We start from the raw sequence: 21,258 nt of genomic DNA on the forward strand, positions 1-21,258 counted from the left end.
CATTTATTCTTAAATATTATTTGTTTATTTTTAGATAGAGCCAGAGATCATTGAAAGTGAAAAGTGGGGGTGGGGGTGGGTAGGGAAGGAATAAAAGAAAGCATGAGAATGAGAAAAAAGATAGAGAAAGAAAGAGAAATGGACCTGCAGTTCTGCTTCACCACTTGTAAAGCTTCCCACAGTGCAGGTGGGGGCCAAGGGTTTGAACACTGTTGAGCGTTGTAACAGATGTGCCCAACTGGGTGCACCACCACCCAGCCCCCCATGACTGAGTGTCTGTAAACAACACAGATTTATTATTTCATTTCTGGAGGCCAGGAGACTAAGATCAAGGTACTGGTTACTGGTGAAAACCTCTCTCCTAGTTTGTCGTTGACCACTTACTATGCTCTTACATGCCTTTATCTGTTACATGCATAGAAAGAGTACAAGAAAGCTTTCTGCTGCTTACTACTCTTCTTCAAAGGACATCAGTCCTATCAGGTTAGGACCTCCCTGACCTTTCTTACTTCTTTATAGGCTCTATCCAAATACAGACACCTCCGGGCTAGGGCATCAACACAGGGATAGCAAGAGGCATAGCTGAGTCCAAACAAACCCACTGATGGACATTTGGGTTGTTTCTGATATTTTACTATTACAGATAACTTAAACAAATGACCTTGTTCGATGTAAGCCTTTTCTCTTTTTTTCTTTTTGCCAGCCTGTCTTAAATCAGTTCTTAGACATTATCTTCCCAGATCAAAGGGTAAATGTGCATATAACTTAAAAAAAATACTTATTTCCCCTTTGTTGCCCTTGTTTTTATTGTTGTGGTAGTTATTATTGTTGTTGTTAGATAGTACCGAGAGAAATGGAGAGAGGAGGGGAAGACAGAGAGAGGGAAAGAGAGACACCTGCAAACCTGCTTCACTGTCTGTGAAGCGACTCCCCTGCAGGTGGGGAGCCGGGGGCTCGAACCGGGATCTTTACGTCCATCCTTGCACTTGGTGCCATGCGCGCTTAACCTGCTGCACTACCGCCCAACTCCCTATAATTTTTGCTGATGGTATTTCTAGGTTCTCCTCCTTAGAGATGTATGTTTAGCATTTTTAGGTGCAGTATATGAGAAAGTCTACCTTCTTAGGTGTTGACTAACATTGTAAAACTTCTTGGTCCCCCTCTCCCCCGGCTGTTATATGAAAAATATTATCAGTGTACTGTATTTTGTGTTTATAGTAGCAGCAAGGGTGATCATCTTGATATACATGTGTGCTTCCTTTTTTGAGCTATCTATACCCTGAATTAATTATCTTGGGTATGGGGCCAGGTGATGGTGCATCTGGTTAAGTGCACACATTACAGTGTGCAAGGACCTGGGTTCAAGCCTTCTTGGCCCCACCTGCAGGGGCAAAGCTTCAAGAGTGGTGAAACAGGATTGCAGGTGTAGCTCTGTCTCTTTCCCTCTCTTATCTCCCCCTCTCCTCTCAATGTCTCTCTGTTTCTATGCAATAATAAATAAATAAATAATCTTGGTTATAATAACAAATGACCTTACTATAACAGTGTGATTTTATAACAGCAAATTTTATTCTTGCTCTCATTAACCAGGCCCTATTTGGCACATGCTGTTATTATGGCAGAAGGAAAGAACAAAACTGCTGGAAAAATGACGGTCTCTTTAAAACCTCTGCTTAGACATGGCATCTGTCACATCCACTTAGAAGTCACTAGTCAAAGCAGCTCATATGACTAAACTCACTCCTGAATGGAGGCATGCAAAGAGGCTACATACATGTTGCAGGTGTCATGATGGGGGAGGATATATAAAATCCTCTTGCCTGAGTATAGAAATCTTTTTTTGGGGGGGAGTCGGGCGGTAGCGCAGCGGGTTAAGCGCACATGGCTCAAAGCGCAAGGACAGGCGTAAGGATCCTGGTTTGAGCCCCCGGCTCCCCACCTGCAGAGGAGTTGCGGTGAAACCAGTCTGCAGGTGTCTGTCTTTCTCTCCCCCTCTCTGTCTTCCCCTCCTCTCTGCATTTCTCTTTGTCCTATCCAACAACGATGACATCAACAACAACTACAACAACAATGAAAAACAAGGGCAACAAAAAGGGAAAATAAATGTAAAAAAATAAAATTTTTTTTTAATTTCTTTATTGGGGAATTAATGTTTTACATTCGACAGTAAATACAATAGTTTGTACATGCAGAACATTTCCCAGTTTTCCATATAACAATACAGCCCCTACTATGTCCTCTGTCATCGTTTTTGGATCTGTGTTCCCCCCCACCCTCCCCAGAGTCTTCTACGTTGGTGCAATACGCCAATTCCAGTTCAGGTTCTACTTGTGTTTTCTCTTCTAATCTGCTCAGTTCTGGTTTATGGTGGTGTGGGGAATTGAACCTGGGACTTTGGCACCTCAGTCTCTTTGTATAACCATTATGCTATCTACCCCATCCCAGTTTTTTCTTACTGTACTCAAAAAAAGTTTTTGTTTATATTTTCATAATCATTTAAATAGTAATGAAGCTCTTTGAGGATGGAACTATGTTTTATCCTCACTCCCAATGCCTAGTATACTAGTCTCTAGCACATACTGACAAATCTATGGACAATGTGAATTGTAATTATTTCCCCCCCCCCTAATTTTTCAAATTTCAACCATAGGCTTTCATGGCTTAATATATGATAACAAAACTGAATCCATGAGGACAATTAACCTCCTTCAACGAATGAATATTTACCAAGAGGTTTTTCTCAGTGTTTTATATAGAGTTCTACCAATCCAGGTATGTTGTATTCTGTGCCATTGAATTGTTAATAACAGATGAAAGTAAAAATCCGATGGCCTGGGAGGTGATGGAGCACATAGAGAACTGGGTTTGCATGCATGAGGTCTTCAGTTTGGTACCTGGTATCACATGTGTATCACATAGCGCTTTGTTTTTATGTCCCTCTCTAATTTTTTAAAAAAAAAATTTAATTTTTCTCTTTTGTTGCCCTTGTTTTTTTGTTGTTGTTGTAGTTATTGTTGTTGATGTCATTGTTGATGTCCTACTTAACCCGCCCGACTCCCCTCTCCTTTCTCAGTTTCTCTTTGTCCTATCCAATAAAAAATGGCCTTGAAGGGGGGAGGCCCGACAGTAGCATAGAGTGTTGAGCGCACGTGGCGCCAGGCGCAAGAACTGACACAAGGATCCGGGTTCCAGCTTCTGGCCCAGCACCTTCAGGGTAGTCGCTTCACAGGTGGTAAAGCAGATCTGTAGGCGTCTTTCACTCCTCCCCTCTCTCTTCCCCTCCTCTCTCTATTTCTCTCTGTCCTACAAACAACGACAACAACATCAATAACAATAACAATAATAACTACAACAATTAAAACAAAAAAGGGCAACAAAAGGGAAAAACAAATAAATATTTTTTAAAAAATGGCCTTGGGGCCGGGTGGTGGCGCACCTGGTTGAGCGCACATGTTACAAAGCAAAAGGACCCAGGTTGGAGCCCCTGGTCCCCACCTACAGGGAGAAAGCTTTGCAGGTGGTGAAGCAGGGCTGTAGGTGTCTTTCTGTTTCTCCTTCTCTGTCTACCCCTTCCTCTTGATTTCTGGCAGACTCTATCCAATAAAGATAATTTAAGAAAAAAAAAAAAGGCCTTCAGGAGCAGTGGATTCATAGTGCCGGCACCAAGCCCCCACAATAATCTGGGAGGCAAAAAAATAAAATAGTAATAATCTTCCATTTTAAATTGAAAGTTTCATGTTATTCTGATCTTCAAGTGACTTGATAGAACATATATCTTAATTTCCTCCGTGTATGTTGTGAACTTTGTTTTGGTTTGTATTTTATAAGCTATCTTTCATACTTCGATAGTCCCATTACTGTTCAGTAGATAATAAGTCTTTTACCTGAGAAGCATATAATTAACTTTTTAAATAATAGTTTCTTTTAAAAATATTTATTTTGGTTCAATGAGAGAGATACAGAGAGAAAAATAAAGAGCAGAGAATTGCTCTGATTTAAATTTTTTATATATTTATTTAGTTTCCCTTTGGTTGCCATTGTTTTATATTGTTGTTCTAGTTATTATTGTTGTTGTTTTGATTTTGTTGTTGTTAGATAGGACAGAGAGAAATGGAGAGAGGAGGGGAAGACAGAGAGGGGGAGAGAAAGATAGATACCTGCAGACCTGCTTCACTGCTTATGAAGCCGCTCCCCTGCAGGTGGGGAGCCAGAGGCTCAAACCGGGGTCCTTACGCAGATCCTTGCACTTCACACCATGTGCGCTTAACCCGCTGTGCTACTGCACGACTCCCCGCTCTGACTTTTGATGGTGCCTGAGAATGAACGTGAGACCTAGAAGCCTAGGCATGAAAGTGTTTTGCATAGCACATAATCACTTCTATTTAATCTTTAAGAATATAAAAATTGGAGACGTGGTGGAACACCCAGTTGAGTGCTCATAATACCATCTGAGATACCAAACTTCATGAGCAGTGCTGCAGGTCTCTCTCTCTCTCTCTCTCTCTCTCTCTCTACTTTTCTCTCAATTTCTCTGTGTCCTGTCAAATAAAAGAATGGAAAGGAAAAAGAGAGAGAGAAGAAAGAAATGGCCACTGGGAGTGATAGATTCTTCATGCAGGCACCGAGCCTCAGCAATAACCCTGGTGGCGATTAAAAAATAAATAAAATAAAATAAAACAGAATCTTAAGTTGGAAAGCATTTTACCTTATCTAAATAGGGGTAAACCTCGGGGGGCGGGCAGGCAATGATGCACCAAGTTAAGCGCACATAGTATGAAGCACAAGGACCCTTGTGAGGATCCTGGTTTGAGCCTCCAGCTCCCTATCTGTGGGGGGGTGGGAGGGTGGGAGGGGTGTCATGTCACAAGCAGTAAAGCAGGTCTTCAGTTGTCTTTCTCTCTTCCTCTCTATCTTCCTTTGGTTTTCCTATTTCTCTCTGTCCTATTTAAAAACAAACAAACAAACAAACAAACAAAAAAATATATATATATTGAAAAAATGGCCCCAGGAGCAGTGGATTTGTAGTGCAGAGATAGCCTTAGAGGGAAAAAAAGGAAAGGAAAAAAAAAAAAAGAAAAACTGGACACAATTAGGTATAGAACTTATTTATAGTTTGGAGTGAATTGAAGCCAGAGTCCTCTGAGACTTCCATCTCCCTCCTATTATTAGTGAGAAGGTTGCTAGCAAACTCACACCTGGAAAGGAGTACATGTACATTAACTTTCCACGCTCATGTGTTTAAAATGGCATTAAGAAAAATCATGGTGGGAGTAAGGCTGTAGCGCAGCGGGTTAAGCGCAGGTTGCACAAAGCGCAAGGACCAGAGTAAGGATGCCGGTTTGAGCCTTGACTCCCCCACCTGCAGGAGAGTCACTTCACAGACAGTGAAGCAGGTCTGCAGTTGTCTATCTTTCACTCCCCCTGTCTGTTTTCCCCTCCTTTCTCCATTTCTCTCTGTCCTATCCAACAATGATGACAATAATAAAACAACAAGGGCAACTAAAGGGAATAAATAAATATTAAAAAATTAAAAAAAAAAGAAAGTCACGGCTTCCTTAACATTTTTTATGGTTCCTTTGTACAGAAATACTTAGAGCCAGTTTATTTTTATATCTACACTTTATTTGGACTCCAAGCAATCTATGTCACAGCTCTTTATGTAACCAGCTGGCTCCTTAGTGGTACTTGGCTATCAGGACTATTGGCTGCCTTCTGGTACATTACAAATAGGTGAGTTGGTGTCAGTATGCTTTTCTTCCTTTATAAGGTATAAGTAAAGTGAAATTGCTTTATATGATTCAAAGAAAGTTATTCTGCATACTTATTTTTGTGACAGTATTCTATCTTATCTAGTAATGTTTTTATTATTTATTATCTGGTATAGTAGAAAGTCCTGTTTATGTATGTTTCCAGTTGAGGAAGTGAACATTGAACTGCAAGTCAAGATTAATGCAAAGAGACTCTCATGCCTGAGACTCCAAAGTCCCAGGTTCAACCCCCACCACCACAAGCCAGAGCTGAGCAGTACTCTGGTAAATGAACAAAAACCCAGACACGTTATTTGTTATTTATCATTAACTTATAGACATTGGAGATTATTAAGTGGCATTTTAAAAATAACTTGAAGGGGTCCAGGAGATAGCTCTCCCCGATTATGATGAGCACCTGTCCTTGTTTTATTGTTGTCGTCGTTGTTAGATATGACAGAGAGGGGAAGAGAAAGATATTAACATTACCATTGTAGAGATGAAGAAATTGAAAATGTTCGTATATATATATATAGTGCATATGTAATGTATATGTACACACACAGCTAAGTCTTGGTCAGAATTCAAATGAAGAGTATCAGTCTTAATATATCTACTTGATCTTTTTTTGCTGAGTAAATGGGAAAATCAAATTTATTCTTCCTATAAAATGGGTCCAAGAGATGGCTCATCTGGTAGAATACACAGTTCCAGCCATCCCATGAGGAGTGCCACACAAAGGGGAAGTTTCACTAGCTGTAGGTCTGGAGTTTCACCAACAGTGGAGTCATGCTGTGGTGTCTCTCTCCTTTCTCACCCTCTGTGGGGTGAGGTCGGACTCTAGGAGCAGTGGAATTGCTCAGGTGTGACGCTTCAGTACCATAAGAGTAAATAAGAACCTAGGAGACAGCTCATGTGGTAGACGAACACTTTACCATGCGCAGGGACCCAAGTCTGTGTCCTTGGTACCACATGATGGCACTTTGCACAACATTGGGGGACAAAGGTGAGGTGGTGCTATGGTATTTCTCTTCTCTCTCTGAAGCTAAGAGGACAAAAAAATAAAGTCTATCATGAGTAGAAGAATCATGTAGGTGTGAAGCTCCTGCACAAAAATATAAATAATAAAAGATACTTATTGGGGCCAGGCGGTGACGCATCTGGTTAAGTGCACACACACATCACAGTGCACAAGGACCGGAGTGCAAGTCCCCAGTCCTTACCTGCGGGGGAAGTTTCACGAGTGGTAAAGCAGGGCTGCAAGTATCTCTCTCTCTTTCTCTCTCTCTCTTCCCCTCTTCTCTCAAGTTGTCTCTATCCAATAGTAAGTAAATAAAAATTTGTTTTTTAAAAATATATTTATCAAATGCCTACTGGCTGTACAATGATAAAAAGCTTAGCTGCACTTGTACTCTGGGGGTTCCCATTCTTGGCGGGCAATAAGCTTTAAAAATTGTGACAATGGTGGGGCCAGGCAGTAGTGCAATTAGTTAAGCACACATGTCGTAGTGTGCAAAGACCTGGGTTAAAGGCTCCAGCCCCCTTTACACGTTGTAAAGCAGTGTTGCATGTCTCTCTGTCTCGCTTTCTATCTCCCTCTTCCCTCCATTTCTCTCTGTCTTTATCCAGTAAATAAAATAAATAAAGGAGTCGGGCGGTAGTGCAGTGGGTTAAGTGCAAGTGGCGCAAAGCGCAAGGACCAGTGTAAGGATCCTGGTTCGAGCCCCTGGCTCCCTACCTGCAAGTGAGTCACTTCACAAGCATTGAAGCGGGTCTGCAGGTGTCTATCTTTCTCTCCCCCTCTCTGTCTTCCCCTCCTCTCTCCATTTCTATCTGTGCTATCCAACAATGACAACAACAATAATAACTACAGTAAAACAAGGGCAACAAGAGGGAATAAATAAATAAAATATTTAATAAATAAAAGAATCAGACATAAAGCACTAACATAAACAGATGGGGACCTGAAACGCTGTTAATTGATACCAAGTGAAATTAGAGAAGTAAAAATACAAAGGAGTTTAATCTACATACTCATGGGTTTAAGAATCACACTAATAAGTGCAAGGACCCACGCAAGGATCCCGATTAAAGCCCCTGGCTCCCGTCCTACAGGTGGATCGCTTGCAAGCAGTGAGGCAGGTCTGCAGGTGTCTGTCTCTCTCTCCCTCTCTATCTTTCCCACCCCTCTCAATTTCTCTTTGTCCTATCCAAAAAAAAAAATCGAAAAGGTGCCCATAGGAACAGTGGATTCATAGTTTAGGCACTGAGCCCCAGCGATAACCCTGAAGGCAAAAAAAATCACACTAATCAGTTTGAAGTTCAGTTTTGTCAGTAAGCTAATTGTGTACTTCTGGGGTCAAGTTACTTAAATTTTCCCAATTCCGATTTTAAATGATACATGGATGATGATAAGGACAAATTTCTACTCTTTGAGATTTAGGAACAGGTATGTAAATATACTTGGTGAAATATATCTTTCATATTTAGGAAAACTTTGAGGAAATAACAGTAAAAATTTTACTTTGACTCTTTGTGTTTTCTTTTGTGCAGAATAGATACCACAAGAGTTGAGTTTACCATACCCCTGAGAGAGAATTGGGCACTGCCATTCTTTGCAGTTCAGATAGCAGCAATTACGTATTTTCTGAGACCAAAATTACAGCCTCTTTCTGAAGTAAGTTTTCGTCTTCCTTTATATATTTCCTTAACTCTCCAGTTTTTAATCAAAGATGCTTCAGAAAATCCGGTGTGTATTGTGTCCCAGTGCATGTGAATAGTCCTTATTCCATGACCAGTTTTTTTTAACTTGAGTTAAATTACGTCTTTTTCTGAGTCTTTCCCTACTTTGCAAAGAAAGTGTTTTTGTATTTGATGTTAAAAATGTACTCTACATAATCTGCCCTTAAATAGTTGCAGCAAGCCCACACACAATTTTTGCAAACCTGTCAAAAATTTTAAGCCATTGCTCTTGAGATGTGATTTGGTGCATTATCGCTTCCATAATAGTGTGGAATACACATACCGTATGTGGATATTTATATGCAGAGTGTCACTTTAGGATATTTCGAGCTGAAATAACAAAATGCAAGGGTTTTCAGAGTAACAGTTTATGGTTTTTTTTTTTTTTTTTTTTTATATGTGGTTTATAGAGATACTGGTTGCTCTTGAAAAAAACTTATCTGCAAAACCCTTTATTACTGGAGACATGTAAATTATACAGAGGTTTTCTTTTTACAGAGGCTGACACTTCTTGCCATTTTCATATCAACTTTTCTCTTTAGTCTGACATGGCAATTTAATCAATTTATGATGCTGATGCAAGCATTAGTGCTATTCACACTGGACTCCTTGGATATGCTGCCAGCAGTGAAGGTAGGCTTGGTTTTCTCATTTAAGATGCTCTTGTCTCATGTTTCCTATCCCAAGAGGAGCTCAGAATATGCACATGTTTAATGATAAAGTTGAAGCTTCCTGGAACTAGAGTAAATATACTGCTGGTCAGTTGAAACTGAGCAATTTATGCTGCCTAGTTTGACCATCTTATCTTTCATTCTGTTATGTTTTATTTTTAAGTTAAAAGGCAGATTTCTTTGAAGTACAAATATGTCTCAAATGTCTACATTCATCATCCTTTATAGAGATGACTTTTTTTTTAATATAGCATATCCCTTTTAGGGGGTGGCACACCTGATAGAACGCACATGGTACAATGCGCAAGGAGCTACAGGTTCGAACCCCCAGTTCACAACTGCAGGGGGGAAGCTTCACAGATGGTGAAACAGGTCTGCAGGTGTCTCTCTCTCTCTCCTCCTCACTTCTCCCTTTCCCCCTCAATTTCTGGCTGTCTCTATCCACTAAATAAAGATAATAAAAATAATAATAAATTAAAGAAAGAAATAAAGAAACAGCTGTTTCCCAGATGTGTGCTGCCGTCATTTAACATCCTGTTGTTTGTCATGTTCAGTTAAGTTTTAATGTGTATCTTTTTTCATTTCTCCTCTTTTTCTTGTTACCGGGGTTACTGTTCAGGTTCTGTACCTGTACAATCGCATCACCCTCGGCAGACTCTTTTTCTCATTTTTCATTAGAGGGTGAGAGACACAGAAGGAGAGCCCAGAGACACTAGGGCGCTGTTCTACTGCTCATGAAGCTTCCTCCGTGTGGGTGCTCCCATGCAGCCGGGGGCATAAGCCCAGGGCCTCACACATGGTAAAGTGTGTACTCTCCAGAATGAGCCATCTCCCAATCTCCTATGTGTATGTTTTTAAAATTACCCTAAATTGGGAGTCGGACGGTAGCACAGCAGGTTAAGCGCACATGGCGCAAAGCACAAGGACCGGCGTAAGGATCCCGGTTGGAGTCCCCAGCTCCCCACCTGCAGGGGAGTCGCTTCACAAGCGGTAAAGCAGGTCTGCAGGTGTCTATCTTTCTCTCCCCCTGTCTGTCTTCCCCTCCTCTCTCCATTTCTCTCTGTCCTATACAAACAGCGATGACATCAAGAACAACAATAATAACCACAACAACAATAAAACAAGGGCAACAAAAAAGAAAATAAGTAAACATTTAAAAAAATTAAAATTACCCTAAATTATCACTTAAATATTTTCCAAGTATAATAAAATACTATCTCAAGATCTAGGGCAACAACATAGTCCATACATAGTAGACACATTCACTTACTCCACATCAAAACAGACATAATAGTCTTTATTTTTAAAAAAATATTTATTTATTATTTATTCCCTTTTGTTGCCCTTGTTGTTTTATTGCTGTAGTTATGATTGATGTCATTGTTGTTGGATAGGACAGAGAGAAATGGAGAGAGGAGGGGAAGACAGAGAGGGGGAGAGAAAGACAGACACCTGCAGACCTGCTTCACCACCTGTGAAGTGACTCCCCTGCAGGTGGGGAGCTGGGGGCTGGAACCGGGATCCTTATGCCAGTCCTTGCACTTTGCGCCACCTGCACTTAAGCCACTGCGCTACCGCCCGACTCCCAGTCTTTATTATTTTTATTTATTTATTTTGAAATGTTTTTCATTTTATTACTTTTTTTTTTTACTTCTTTATATTTTTTTATTGTTTACCAGAGCACTGCTCAGCTCTGGTTTATAGTGGTGAGGGGGATTGAGTCTAGGACCATGGAGCCTCAGGTATGAGAGTCTCTTTGCATTAACCATTATGCTATCTACCCCCACTCTGAAAGGGAACGAGGATACAGAGGGATAGGGGAGGAAGAAAGAGGGAGAGAAGCAGAGACAGAGACACATAGCTGAGGCACTGTCTCACTGCTTATGAAGCTTTCCCCTACAGGTGGTGATCAGGAGCTTGAGCCTGAGTCCTTGTACCTGTAATGTGTGCGCTCAGCCAGTTGCATCACCAGCTGGCCCCCAAATAGTCTTTAGAAACAAAGGTGTGGGCAGTAGCTCAGAGTTAAGTGCACATGGCATGAAGCACAGGACTGGCATAAGGATCCTGGTTGAGCCCCGGGCTCCCTGGCCCCCTGGCTCCCTGGCTCCCCTGCACCCCGGCTCCCCGCCTCACAAGCGGTGAAGCAGGTCTGCAGGTGTCTGTCTTTCTCTCCTCCTCTCTAGCTCCCCTCCTTTCTCCATTTCTCTCTGTCCTATTCAACAACAACATCAATGGCAACAACAAGGGCAACAAAAATGAGAAAAAATGGCCTCCAGGAGCAGTGGATTCTAGTGTAGGCACCGAGCCCCAGCAATAACCCTGGAGGCAAAAGAAGAAAAAAAGAAAAAAAAAAAAGAAACTAACTAAATCTGAATTAGGAGACTATAAAAATCAATCAACCACAACTCCGTATCCCATCCCAGTCCTTGATATCTTTCCTATTCTTTATCCCTCTGGGAGTGTGACCCCAAGGTCATTGTGGGATGCAGAAGGTTGAAGGTCTGGCTTCTGTAATTGCTTCCTCACTGAATATGGGCATTGACAGGTCAATCCATACTCCCAGCCTGCCTCTCTCTTTCCCTAGTAGGGTGGAGCTCTGGGGTAGTGGAGCTCCAGGACATATTGGTGAGGTTGTCTGTACAGGGAAGTCTGGTCGGCATCATGCTGGCATCTGGAACCTGTTTCGAACCCAGATTCTTAGACCAGTCCTTGCACTTTGTGCCATGTGCCCTTAACCCACTACGCTACCATACAGCCCCCTCGACATTTTATTTTATCAGGAATTATAATTAGTGAGGGCTGTGTGCTAAGCATTTTAATGTACTTCCACATCTGGCTTTTCCACCAGATCCTTACAACAACTCATAGGAAGGTATAATCATCCTCTTTTGCTGATGAACCAACTCCTTAGATAATAAGATTACATCAATGGTTTTTTCCAGAATCAGGACTGTGGTGCAGGTGCTGTTACTGACTTTAGGACTCCTGCTTTGACCTCTGCTCTGTACTGCTCACTAAAACTCTATGCGATAGAAAAGCATGAGTCCTTACACTAGGAGAAGCATTCCTTCTGATAGGTGTTTCAGACACCACATAGATAAATACATATGGCTCTTAATGAAAGTACATATTGTAGAGCATTAGGAAACAGTGCAACACAATGATATACTGATTGTTGGTTATAGAAAGTAACTGCAAAAGAATTGAGGTGAAAACAAAGACTACAAACTGAACTTGCCTACTTGCTGAATACACTTACACCATTGTTTGCTTCCTTTACTTTTGCTATTATCCCCGTTCACTTTAACTAATGTTATACCATATAAAAGGTGAGCAGGCAACTGATCACTGGTTACTTTTTTAGGTCTTATTATTTGATGCTAGTCGTGTTCTGTATTATTTGTTACTTGAGAGGTATCCATCTAATGTCCAGCATGCCAGCATGTGGTAGTCTCTTGATAAAATCGATTTAACCATCTACTCTTTGGTTGCAGGCAACGTGGCTGTATGGTATACAGATAACAGGCTTACTCCTGGTCTGCATTCTTCAGTTTTTTAATTCCATGATTCTTGGATCATTGCTTATCAGTTTTAACCTTTCTGTACTAATTGCAAGAAAACTTCAGGTAGGCCTCCCCACCCCACCCCTCCATCCTCAATCAAAGTAATGTTTTACAACCGTGTTTGGTTAGATCTTATTTTCTCAAAGCATTCAAGGGTAAGTTTTATGACCAAGTTCTCACTGAAAAGCACTAGTGATATTACTTGCTTCACCCTCCACCCCCCAAAAAAAGCATCTCTGTTTTCAGGCTTTCTGGTGTGTCATTCTTTTTTTGGACAGTTTTTATTTTATTGAGAACTAGAATCTTAACTCATTAATCAGCCAAAGAGGCTTATTTGAGTAATCTTGGTTTAAAGTTGAAACAAAGAAACTGGTAAACTTTTGTGTGTGAACTAATGAATAAAAAGTTGTTACTTGTGTGAATATATTCATCAGTATGGGCAGCTGTCACTATTTGAATATAGTGACAGTCCTCTTCCCCATCTGTTCACACCATGTTTTTTAAAGGTATTTATTTATTTATTTATTTATATTAGTGATTTAATAATGATTGACAAGATTGTAGGATAAGAGGGGTACAATTCCATACAATTCCCACTACCAGTTTCCCATCTCATTGGAAGGTTCTCTTCCATTGGAAAGTTCCCTATTCTTTATCCCAAAACATATACAGAGCTCACCAAACTTAGCAACAAAAAAACAAATGACCCAATTCAAAAGTGGGGAGAGGATATGAATAGAATATTCACTACAGTAGAGACACATAAGGCCAACAGACATATGAAAAATTGCTCCAAGTCAGTGATTGTCAGAAGAAGGTAAATAAAGACAACAATGAAATGTTTTCTCATTTATTTTTGATTGAGAGAGAAACCACAGTGTCACTCTGACATATGAAATGCCGGGTATTAGATTCAGGACCTCATGTTTATAAGTCCAGAATTCTATTATCACACCACCTCACAGGTTATTACCACATTATTGATTTTTTAACTAATTAAAACTTTTTAGAATTTTGAGAATCCAAATAATTAACTTTTGAAAGAATGGAACATTTCTAGGTTATCATGCTTTAAAAAGTTGAACTGGTCTTTTTATTATATGATTAAAGTTTCTTAAATTTACATCAGATTTATAAATCACTTTTCCCTCCCTATATGAGAGTTATAATTTTCTTTACTTTTTAAAAAATTTATTTTCCCTTTTGTTGCCCTTGTTTTATTGTTGTTGTAATTACTACTGTTGTTATTGATGTCATCGGTAAATAGGACAGAGAGAAACGGAGAGAGGAGGGGAAGACATTGTGAAGTGACTCCCCTACAGATGGGGAGCCAGGGGCTCAGACTGGGATCCTTATGTCGGTCCTTGCTTCGAGCCACGTGTGCTCAACCCACGTTACTACTGTCCGACTCCCCGATAATGCTTTTATTTTTTAAATTTTATTTATTTTTTAATATTTATTCCCTTTTGTTGCCCTTATTGTTTTATTGTTGTAGTTATTATTGTTGTCGTTGTTGTTGGATAGGACAGAGAGAAATGGAGAGAGGAGGGGAAGACAGAGAGGGGGAAAGAAAGATAGACACCTGCAGACCTGCTTCACCGCTTGTGAAGAGAACGCACCGCAGGTAGGGAGCCGGGGGCTCAAACCGGGATCCTTAACGTGTCCGTGCGTTTTGTGCCATGTGCGCTTAACCCGCTGCGTTACCACCCGACCCCCACACCAAATCCACTTCTGAGCTCAGGGCAGCCTCTTGGTTAAGTTCTACGGGATGTCCTGTCACTGTGCTACAGCCCGACTCCCAGTTACCATTTTCTTATACACAATGAGAAGCATTTTTAACAAACCTCAGAGCCTCAGGCGTACGTCTTACACATACCCACTGTGCTATTTCCCTGGTTTAAGAGTTCAGTATCAAGAAACCATTTTGTTTTCTGCTTTTGAAAGAATAATCCCTCTCTTTAATTTTAATTTTATTTATTTATTCATTTATTTATGTAAGTAAATGGAGAGAGGAGGGGAAAACAGAGAGGGGGAGAGAAAGATAGATACATGCACACCTGCTTCACTGCCTGTGAATCGACTCCCCCGCAGGTAGGGAGCTGGAGACTCGAACCGGGATGCTTACACCACGCTTTGGGCCACCTGCGCTTAACCTGCTGCGCTTAACCTGCTGCGCTATCGCCCGACTCCCCCGTGAGAAAATTCTTATATAGGAAAGATCTCAGTTTAATTTTTTAAACGATTAGGCTATTTATTTCATTGAATTATACCTATGCTGTGGTGTCTTTTCTTATCTCTTTCTCTCTGCCTCTGAAGAAGTTGGCTCAGATCAGTGAAACCTGGCCAGTGACCCCCAGCCCCTCACCCTGTCCCCCCAAAAAAGAAAACCCCATTTCCTCATTTTATGAACTCATTCATAAAGATTTACTAGTGGAAAATTGCTACACTCAGTGTAACTTCACAAAAATTAATGGGTTACCTGTCATATGTTTTCTCCTATATGTTGCATGATTTTTAAAAAATTCTTAAGTAACAAGATCATAAATGTTTTTCAAGTTAGATTAAAAATTAAAAAGCAACTTTTTTAATTTGTAGAAAAATCTGAAATCTGGGAGCTTTCTTACTCGCCTTGGAAAACTTTTATTACACTTATTTGTGGTTTTCTGCCTGACACTCTTTCTCAACAACATTATTAAGGTAGGTTAATAGATAATTTAGTACTGCTAAAGAATTGCTAGTTTTACTTTAAACAGGCTCACTTTTAATTTTAACTGTCAGTAAAATTATTATTTTCTTGATATCGATCATGTCAACTTTAAATTTACCTTGAACCATTATATTAAAAAAAATCTTAACATTAAAAGCATTAATGTATTTTTCTAAATTAAAACTCTATTTTTTAGTGAATGTTTTCTGTACTGTAGTACTAACGAATATAACGGGATTTTTATTTGGTTAAATTAGTTAAGAAACTGACTTTACTATCAGGACCAGCAGTGATTTATTGGAATGAGTTTGCCTGGATCAAATTGCCTGGATTTTGCCTAGAGACATCTATATGTACATGACAGACTCCATCTGTACCATAGGAGAATGATAGTGCCTGTCAGTTCTTAATAATCAATCATCTGTGGATGGATTAAGCCAATAGAGAACCCAAGGCTTAGACTTTTTTTTTTAAATAAATATCTTGAATAATAAATATCTTGAAAAATAAATATCTATGGATGTCTGTCCAGTAACCTACAAGGAGAGAAATTCACAGAAAATAAAATGTCTGTGACAGTCCTGACTGGTTCATTATTTTTTTCCCTTACATCAAATTGGTAATGCGCCTAGCCAACATCATAATAGAGTTTTTGTAGCACATCTCACACAACTGCATGCAAAGCCAGTCATAGTGCTTAAAAATTACACAAGGGCCCAGACTCCTTCCTGTTTTTAGTATATTCGAGGGAAAAATTTCTCTGGAGTCTCATTTCTAGGATTGTTAGAATCTCTTCTAAGCAACTAGCTTGTTTTAATCATGCTACTCTTGAGTCACATGAATGCTTTCATCTCCATTTTTGCATTTGCTACTAGACTGTAATAAGCCAGATTTGCAGCTGATTCCTGCTAAATAAATTTTGTGTACTTAACCTCAGTTCTGAATTTATCTTATTTTCTATCTTCAGTTTTCCTCTGACTTTTGTGAAGCATACATTAAAAGTAAAATTATATCAGTTAAAACAGTAATCCTGTATGACAAATACTGGCATTTGTTCATCCCTTGAGGGTTTCTACCGCATCTTGAATTACCTTTATGTGATTTATACGATATTACCTGCAGACTAAAGACACCCAAAAGTCAAACAAGCTTGGTAGGCTATATATGTATTTGAAATTTCAGGGTGGGACTAAATAGTATGGCAAAGAGACTCATGTCTGAGGCTCCAAAGTCCTAGATTCAAACCCCCCACACCACCATAAGCCAGAGCTGAGCAGTACTCTGGTTAAACAAAAAGGGAGTCAGGCGGTAGCGCAGCTGGTTAAGCGCGTGTGGTGCAAAGCTCAAGGACCGGCATAAGGATCCCAGGTCGAGGCCCGGCTCCCCACCTGCAGGGGAGTCACTTCATAAGCAGTGAAGCAAGTCTGCAGGTGTCTGTCTTTCTCTCCCCCTCTCTGTCTTCCCCTCCTCTCTCTATTTCTCTCTGTCCTACCCAACAACGACGACATCAATAACAACAACAATAACTATAAGAATAAAAACACAACAAGGACAACAAAAAGGAAAATAAATACGTATTTTATAAAATAAAATAAAATAGGCCAGGTGGTAGCACAGTGGGTTAAGGCGCATGGTGCACAAGAGCCGGAACAAGGATCCCGGTTCGAGCCCCTAGCTCCCCACCTGCAGGGGAGTCGCTTCACAGGTGGTGAAGCAGGTCTGCAGGTGTCTGTCTTTCTCTCCCCCTCTGTCTTCCCTCCCCTCCGTTTCTCTTTGTCCTGTCCAGCAACAAAAGCAGCAACAACAACAACAATGGGAAAAAAATGGCCACCAGGAGCAGTAGATTTGTAGTGCAGGCACCAAGCCCCAATGATAATCCTGGAGGCAAAAATAAATAAATTAATCAAATAAATAAAAAAATTGCAAATCAAGTTATTACTGGTTTTCTAGCCTACCAAATGATACTCACTGTGCTTCAAGTGTCCCCACTTCCTGAAGCCAAAGCTCATCTATTTTACATATTGAACTTACATGTGATACTTCTTAAATTATTTATTTATTTATTTATTACCAGAGCACTGCTCAGCTCTGGCTTATAGTGGTGTAAGGGATTGAACCTGGGAATTCAGAGCCTTAGGCCTGAGAGTCTCTGTATAACCATTATGCTATCTACCCCTACCCTAATACATTTTTTTTCCCCAACTAGGGTTGTTGCTGGGGCTCAGTGCCTGAATGACTCCAGTGTTCCTGGCAGCCATTTTTTTAAAATAGAGGATTAAAAACTGAGATAGAAAAGGAGAGAGAGGGAGAGGGACAGAAGGAAAGATGTCTGCAGCACTACTCCATAGCTTGTGAAGCCACCTTCCTACAAGTGGGGACTAGGGGCTTAATCCCCTGCTCCACACTCATGGAAGTATGTCTGCTTTACTGGGTGAGCCACCAACTTGCCCTCTTCCATATAATTTTGTTAAAACTCGTTTTGTTTGGGGAAAAAAAATTCTGCTAAAAAAAAAAGAAAAGAAATAGTAGGGCCTTGAAGGTTGCTTTAGAATTACTCAGCTCTAACAATTATTGTGAATATTTACAGACTAATATGACATGCACAATTCTATGAAAGACTCTGAATATATATATAATATCAGTGGGAAATTATCTGGAAGCTTTGCCTAAGACTCTAATAGCAATTCTTGTTTTCTACCACCCCAATAGAAAATACTTAACCTGAAGTCAGATGAACACATTTTTAAATTTCTAAAGGCAAAATTTGGTTTCGGAGCAACAAGGTACGAATAAATTTTAAATATTTGTTTTGTTTATAGTGACTTGTCATGGACTTGAGAACTTAAATGGTTACTGTGCCTTCATCTATTAATTGCAGGCTTGTCTAGAGGGAAAAAAAAATTGTAGTTTACTTGTCTTGTATCTTAGAATTTAATTCTCTGCTTTCCATTTGTTCCCTAGAGATTTTGATGCAAATCTCTATCTATGTGAAGAAGCTTTTGGCCTCCTGCCTTTCAATACATTTGAAAGGCTTTCAGATACTCTGCTTTTTCATGCTTACATATTTGTTCTGTTCATCACAGTGATTGCTGCACTAACTGTTGCCATCCATAATCTCAGGTATGGTATATATTTAGAAATTGAATGTTAAGCTTTGATGAGCTTCTGTTCTGTGTTACAGAGACACTGCTAAATTAGAAACCAAAATATCAGCACATAGCAGTGTGTACTAAAGGAAGACCCTATTCAGCTTAGAGTAGATTCCGTTCTTAGTGTGTAAGAGCACAGTAATTAAAAGTGCAAAAAGGTAGTTGATGTAGTGTGCTCTGCTCTGGACTTAAGTCCCGCCTCACACTCAGGAATGGTATATTTTTTGAGCTAGAAACACGCAGTGTTTCCATTTCTATCTGTAGTCTAGGAATACAGAACATAGCTACTCTGCAGTGCCTCACAAAAAATAAGTTGACACTATAAAATATTTTAAATAGCACCTCAAGCCTAGAAGATTGTGCCGATTATAACTGGCATTTACTCGTATCATTACTATTGACTCATAATCTTTTTATTTATTTATTTGTTTATTTTTCCCTTTTGTTGCCCTTGTTGTTTTTCATTGTTGTTGTAGTTATTATGTTGTTGTTATTGATGTCATTGTTGTTAGGATAGAGAGAGAAGGGGAAGACAGAGAGGGAGAGAGAAAGACAGACACCTGCAGACCTGCTTCACCACCTGTGAAACGACTCCCCCTGCAGGTGGGGAGCCGGGGGCTTGAACTGGGATCCTTAAGCCAGTCCTTGCGCTTTGTACCACGTACGCTTAACCCGCAGCACCACTGCCCTCCTCCCGACTCATAATTTTTATATCATTTCCATTACTGTTTCTGGAGTTTTTTTACCTTTCTCCTCCACCCGCCTTTTTATTTCTTATGAAATATCTAAGAGCTAATTACAACCATCTACTAAAATCCTTAATGACTGAAAGTTTCCTTAGTGTGCCCCCTACTCTAAAACAGAAAGTCAGGAAGTATGAATACTTTGGAAAAACTAGTAGAATACTTACCAGTCAGGCTGATGGAGGGTTTTGCATTCACGGTCTGGATTAAACTGAGAGGAAAGTAAGTATAAGAAGTCGAAGCTGCTGTCATTTGTGAAAACTTAATGAAGCTCAAAAGGAAGGGCCTTTTTCTGTGTAGATACCTTGCCAATTAAGATGCTGGTGAACTGTGATTCACAGCCACTAGAGAGCTATGTTGGGGGAGAAATGTCATTAAAATGAACCCAGGTCAGCTGAGGTGTTTTATGATTATTAAGAATGAAGCAACAGTGAACCGTGAAAATATTTCATTGACTATAAACTATTTTAGTATCTTTCTGAAGTGTTCTTTTTTTTTTATACCCAACCCAAGATAAAATTTAGGACTGTGAAAGTAGCTGGACATTATTTTAGACAGTGTAATTTAATATTATTCCAGACACACCAAATGTCAACAGGACTCTAAACTGTATGCCAAGCAGGAAGTTCAGTTGGCCTGAGGTGTTTTGTGAAAATGTCTGCCATGCTTACTGAATCTGAGTTGTCTCTGGAAGCTGATTCAGTTATGACTGTAGATAAAATGTTTAGAGCACCTTCATCTACCAAGTAGCGATATAGGTCTTGATTAGAGTTAAAGCATTACATCAATTAATTTCTGAATTACTATGTCTTAATGTGAATTTGTAAACAATTTAAAGGATCTTTTATCAACACCATGTATTAAAAGGATTTCTTTTTTATTTATGTATTATTGGATAGAGACAAAAAGAAATTGAGAAGGTTAGGGGAGATAGGAAGAGAGACAGAGAGACACCTGGAGCTCTACTTCACCACCTGTGAAGCTTTCCCCCGCAGGTGGGGACCAGGGGATTGAACCTGCGTCCTTACGTACTGTAATGTGTGTGTGTGTGCTTAACCAGGTGCGCCACCACCTGGCACCTATTTAAAGTATTTCTATCTCTTTTGTACTAGGAAGGATAGTGCTATTCCATTTATACAAAACAGCTACATTAGCATGAGGTTATAATTTAAAGGGGCATCCTGAGATAGAAGAGCTTTTTAGTGTGGCAGGGGAGACTGGAGACGTTGTTGTAGAACTCTCTAGGTATCAAGGAAAACTGAGAGTCTCTGTTCCTTACTATAGAAATAGTAAAGATGACTACCAGTGGTAAAAATCACCTCGAGAGTATCATTTAAATTTCCTCATATGGATTTAAGATGAGGAAAAGAGGATTTCTAGGGAAGAACTGCTCTGTAATCACAGAGAAACATCATACATGCCTTACTGTTGCTTTTCTATGCACCGGTGAGACCTTTTATCTTAAATAGACTGTTCCTAGGGAGTAGGGTGGTAGCGCAGTGGGTTAAGCGCAAGGACCGGCATAAGGATCCTGTTTCGAGCCCCCAGCTCCACACCTGCAGGGGAGTCGCTTCACAAATAGTGAAGAAGATCTGCAGGTGTCTATCTTTCTCTCCCCCTCTGTCTTCCCCTCCTCTCTCCATTTCTCTCTGTCCTATCCGACGACAACATCAATAACAACAATAATAACTACAACAACAATAAAAAACAACAAGAGCAACAAAAAGGGAAAATAAATAAAAATTAAAAAAAAAAAGTCTGTTTCTGTTGTTTTCGATTCCCCTTGAAAACAAATCATGCATCATAACATGACTGAAGTGGAGAACACCAGGCAAGCACAGGCTTCCTGTGTAATGCATATAGAGGATCTTTTTTTATTAATTTTTTATTTATAAAATGGAAATATTGACAAGACCACAGGATAAGAGGGGTAAAT

General features: G+C 39.9%; 1 protein-coding gene and 1 non-coding gene across 5 annotated transcripts in view; one reads left to right on the forward strand and one right to left on the reverse strand.

The window, feature by feature from the left end:
• DPY19L3 (dpy-19 like C-mannosyltransferase 3) overlaps positions 1-21,258 on the forward strand; it is a 72,622-nt gene that overhangs the window by 19,423 nt on the left and 31,941 nt on the right. For 3 of the 4 annotated variants that reach the window (XM_060185660.1, XM_007539461.3, XM_060185661.1), the window contains 8 exons: positions 2,651-2,772; positions 5,585-5,730; positions 8,301-8,424; positions 8,988-9,122; positions 12,655-12,786; positions 15,319-15,420; positions 18,140-18,213; positions 18,392-18,550. In XM_060185660.1, the coding sequence (XP_060041643.1) occupies positions 2,651-2,772; positions 5,585-5,730; positions 8,301-8,424; positions 8,988-9,122; positions 12,655-12,786; positions 15,319-15,420; positions 18,140-18,213; positions 18,392-18,550 (994 nt within the window). The remainder of the gene's footprint in view (positions 1-2,650; positions 2,773-5,584; positions 5,731-8,300; positions 8,425-8,987; positions 9,123-12,654; positions 12,787-15,318; positions 15,421-18,139; positions 18,214-18,391; positions 18,551-21,258) is intronic. The other variant, XM_060185659.1, reaches the window with a different exon arrangement.
• LOC132537422 (small nucleolar RNA U13) lies at positions 16,040-16,146 on the reverse strand. The gene has a single exon (XR_009548851.1). It is a non-coding gene; the product is annotated as a small nucleolar RNA U13 (small nucleolar RNA).

This window comes from Erinaceus europaeus, chromosome 2 (assembly GCF_950295315.1).
Source record: "Erinaceus europaeus chromosome 2, mEriEur2.1, whole genome shotgun sequence".
NCBI lineage: Eukaryota > Metazoa > Chordata > Mammalia > Eulipotyphla > Erinaceidae > Erinaceus > Erinaceus europaeus.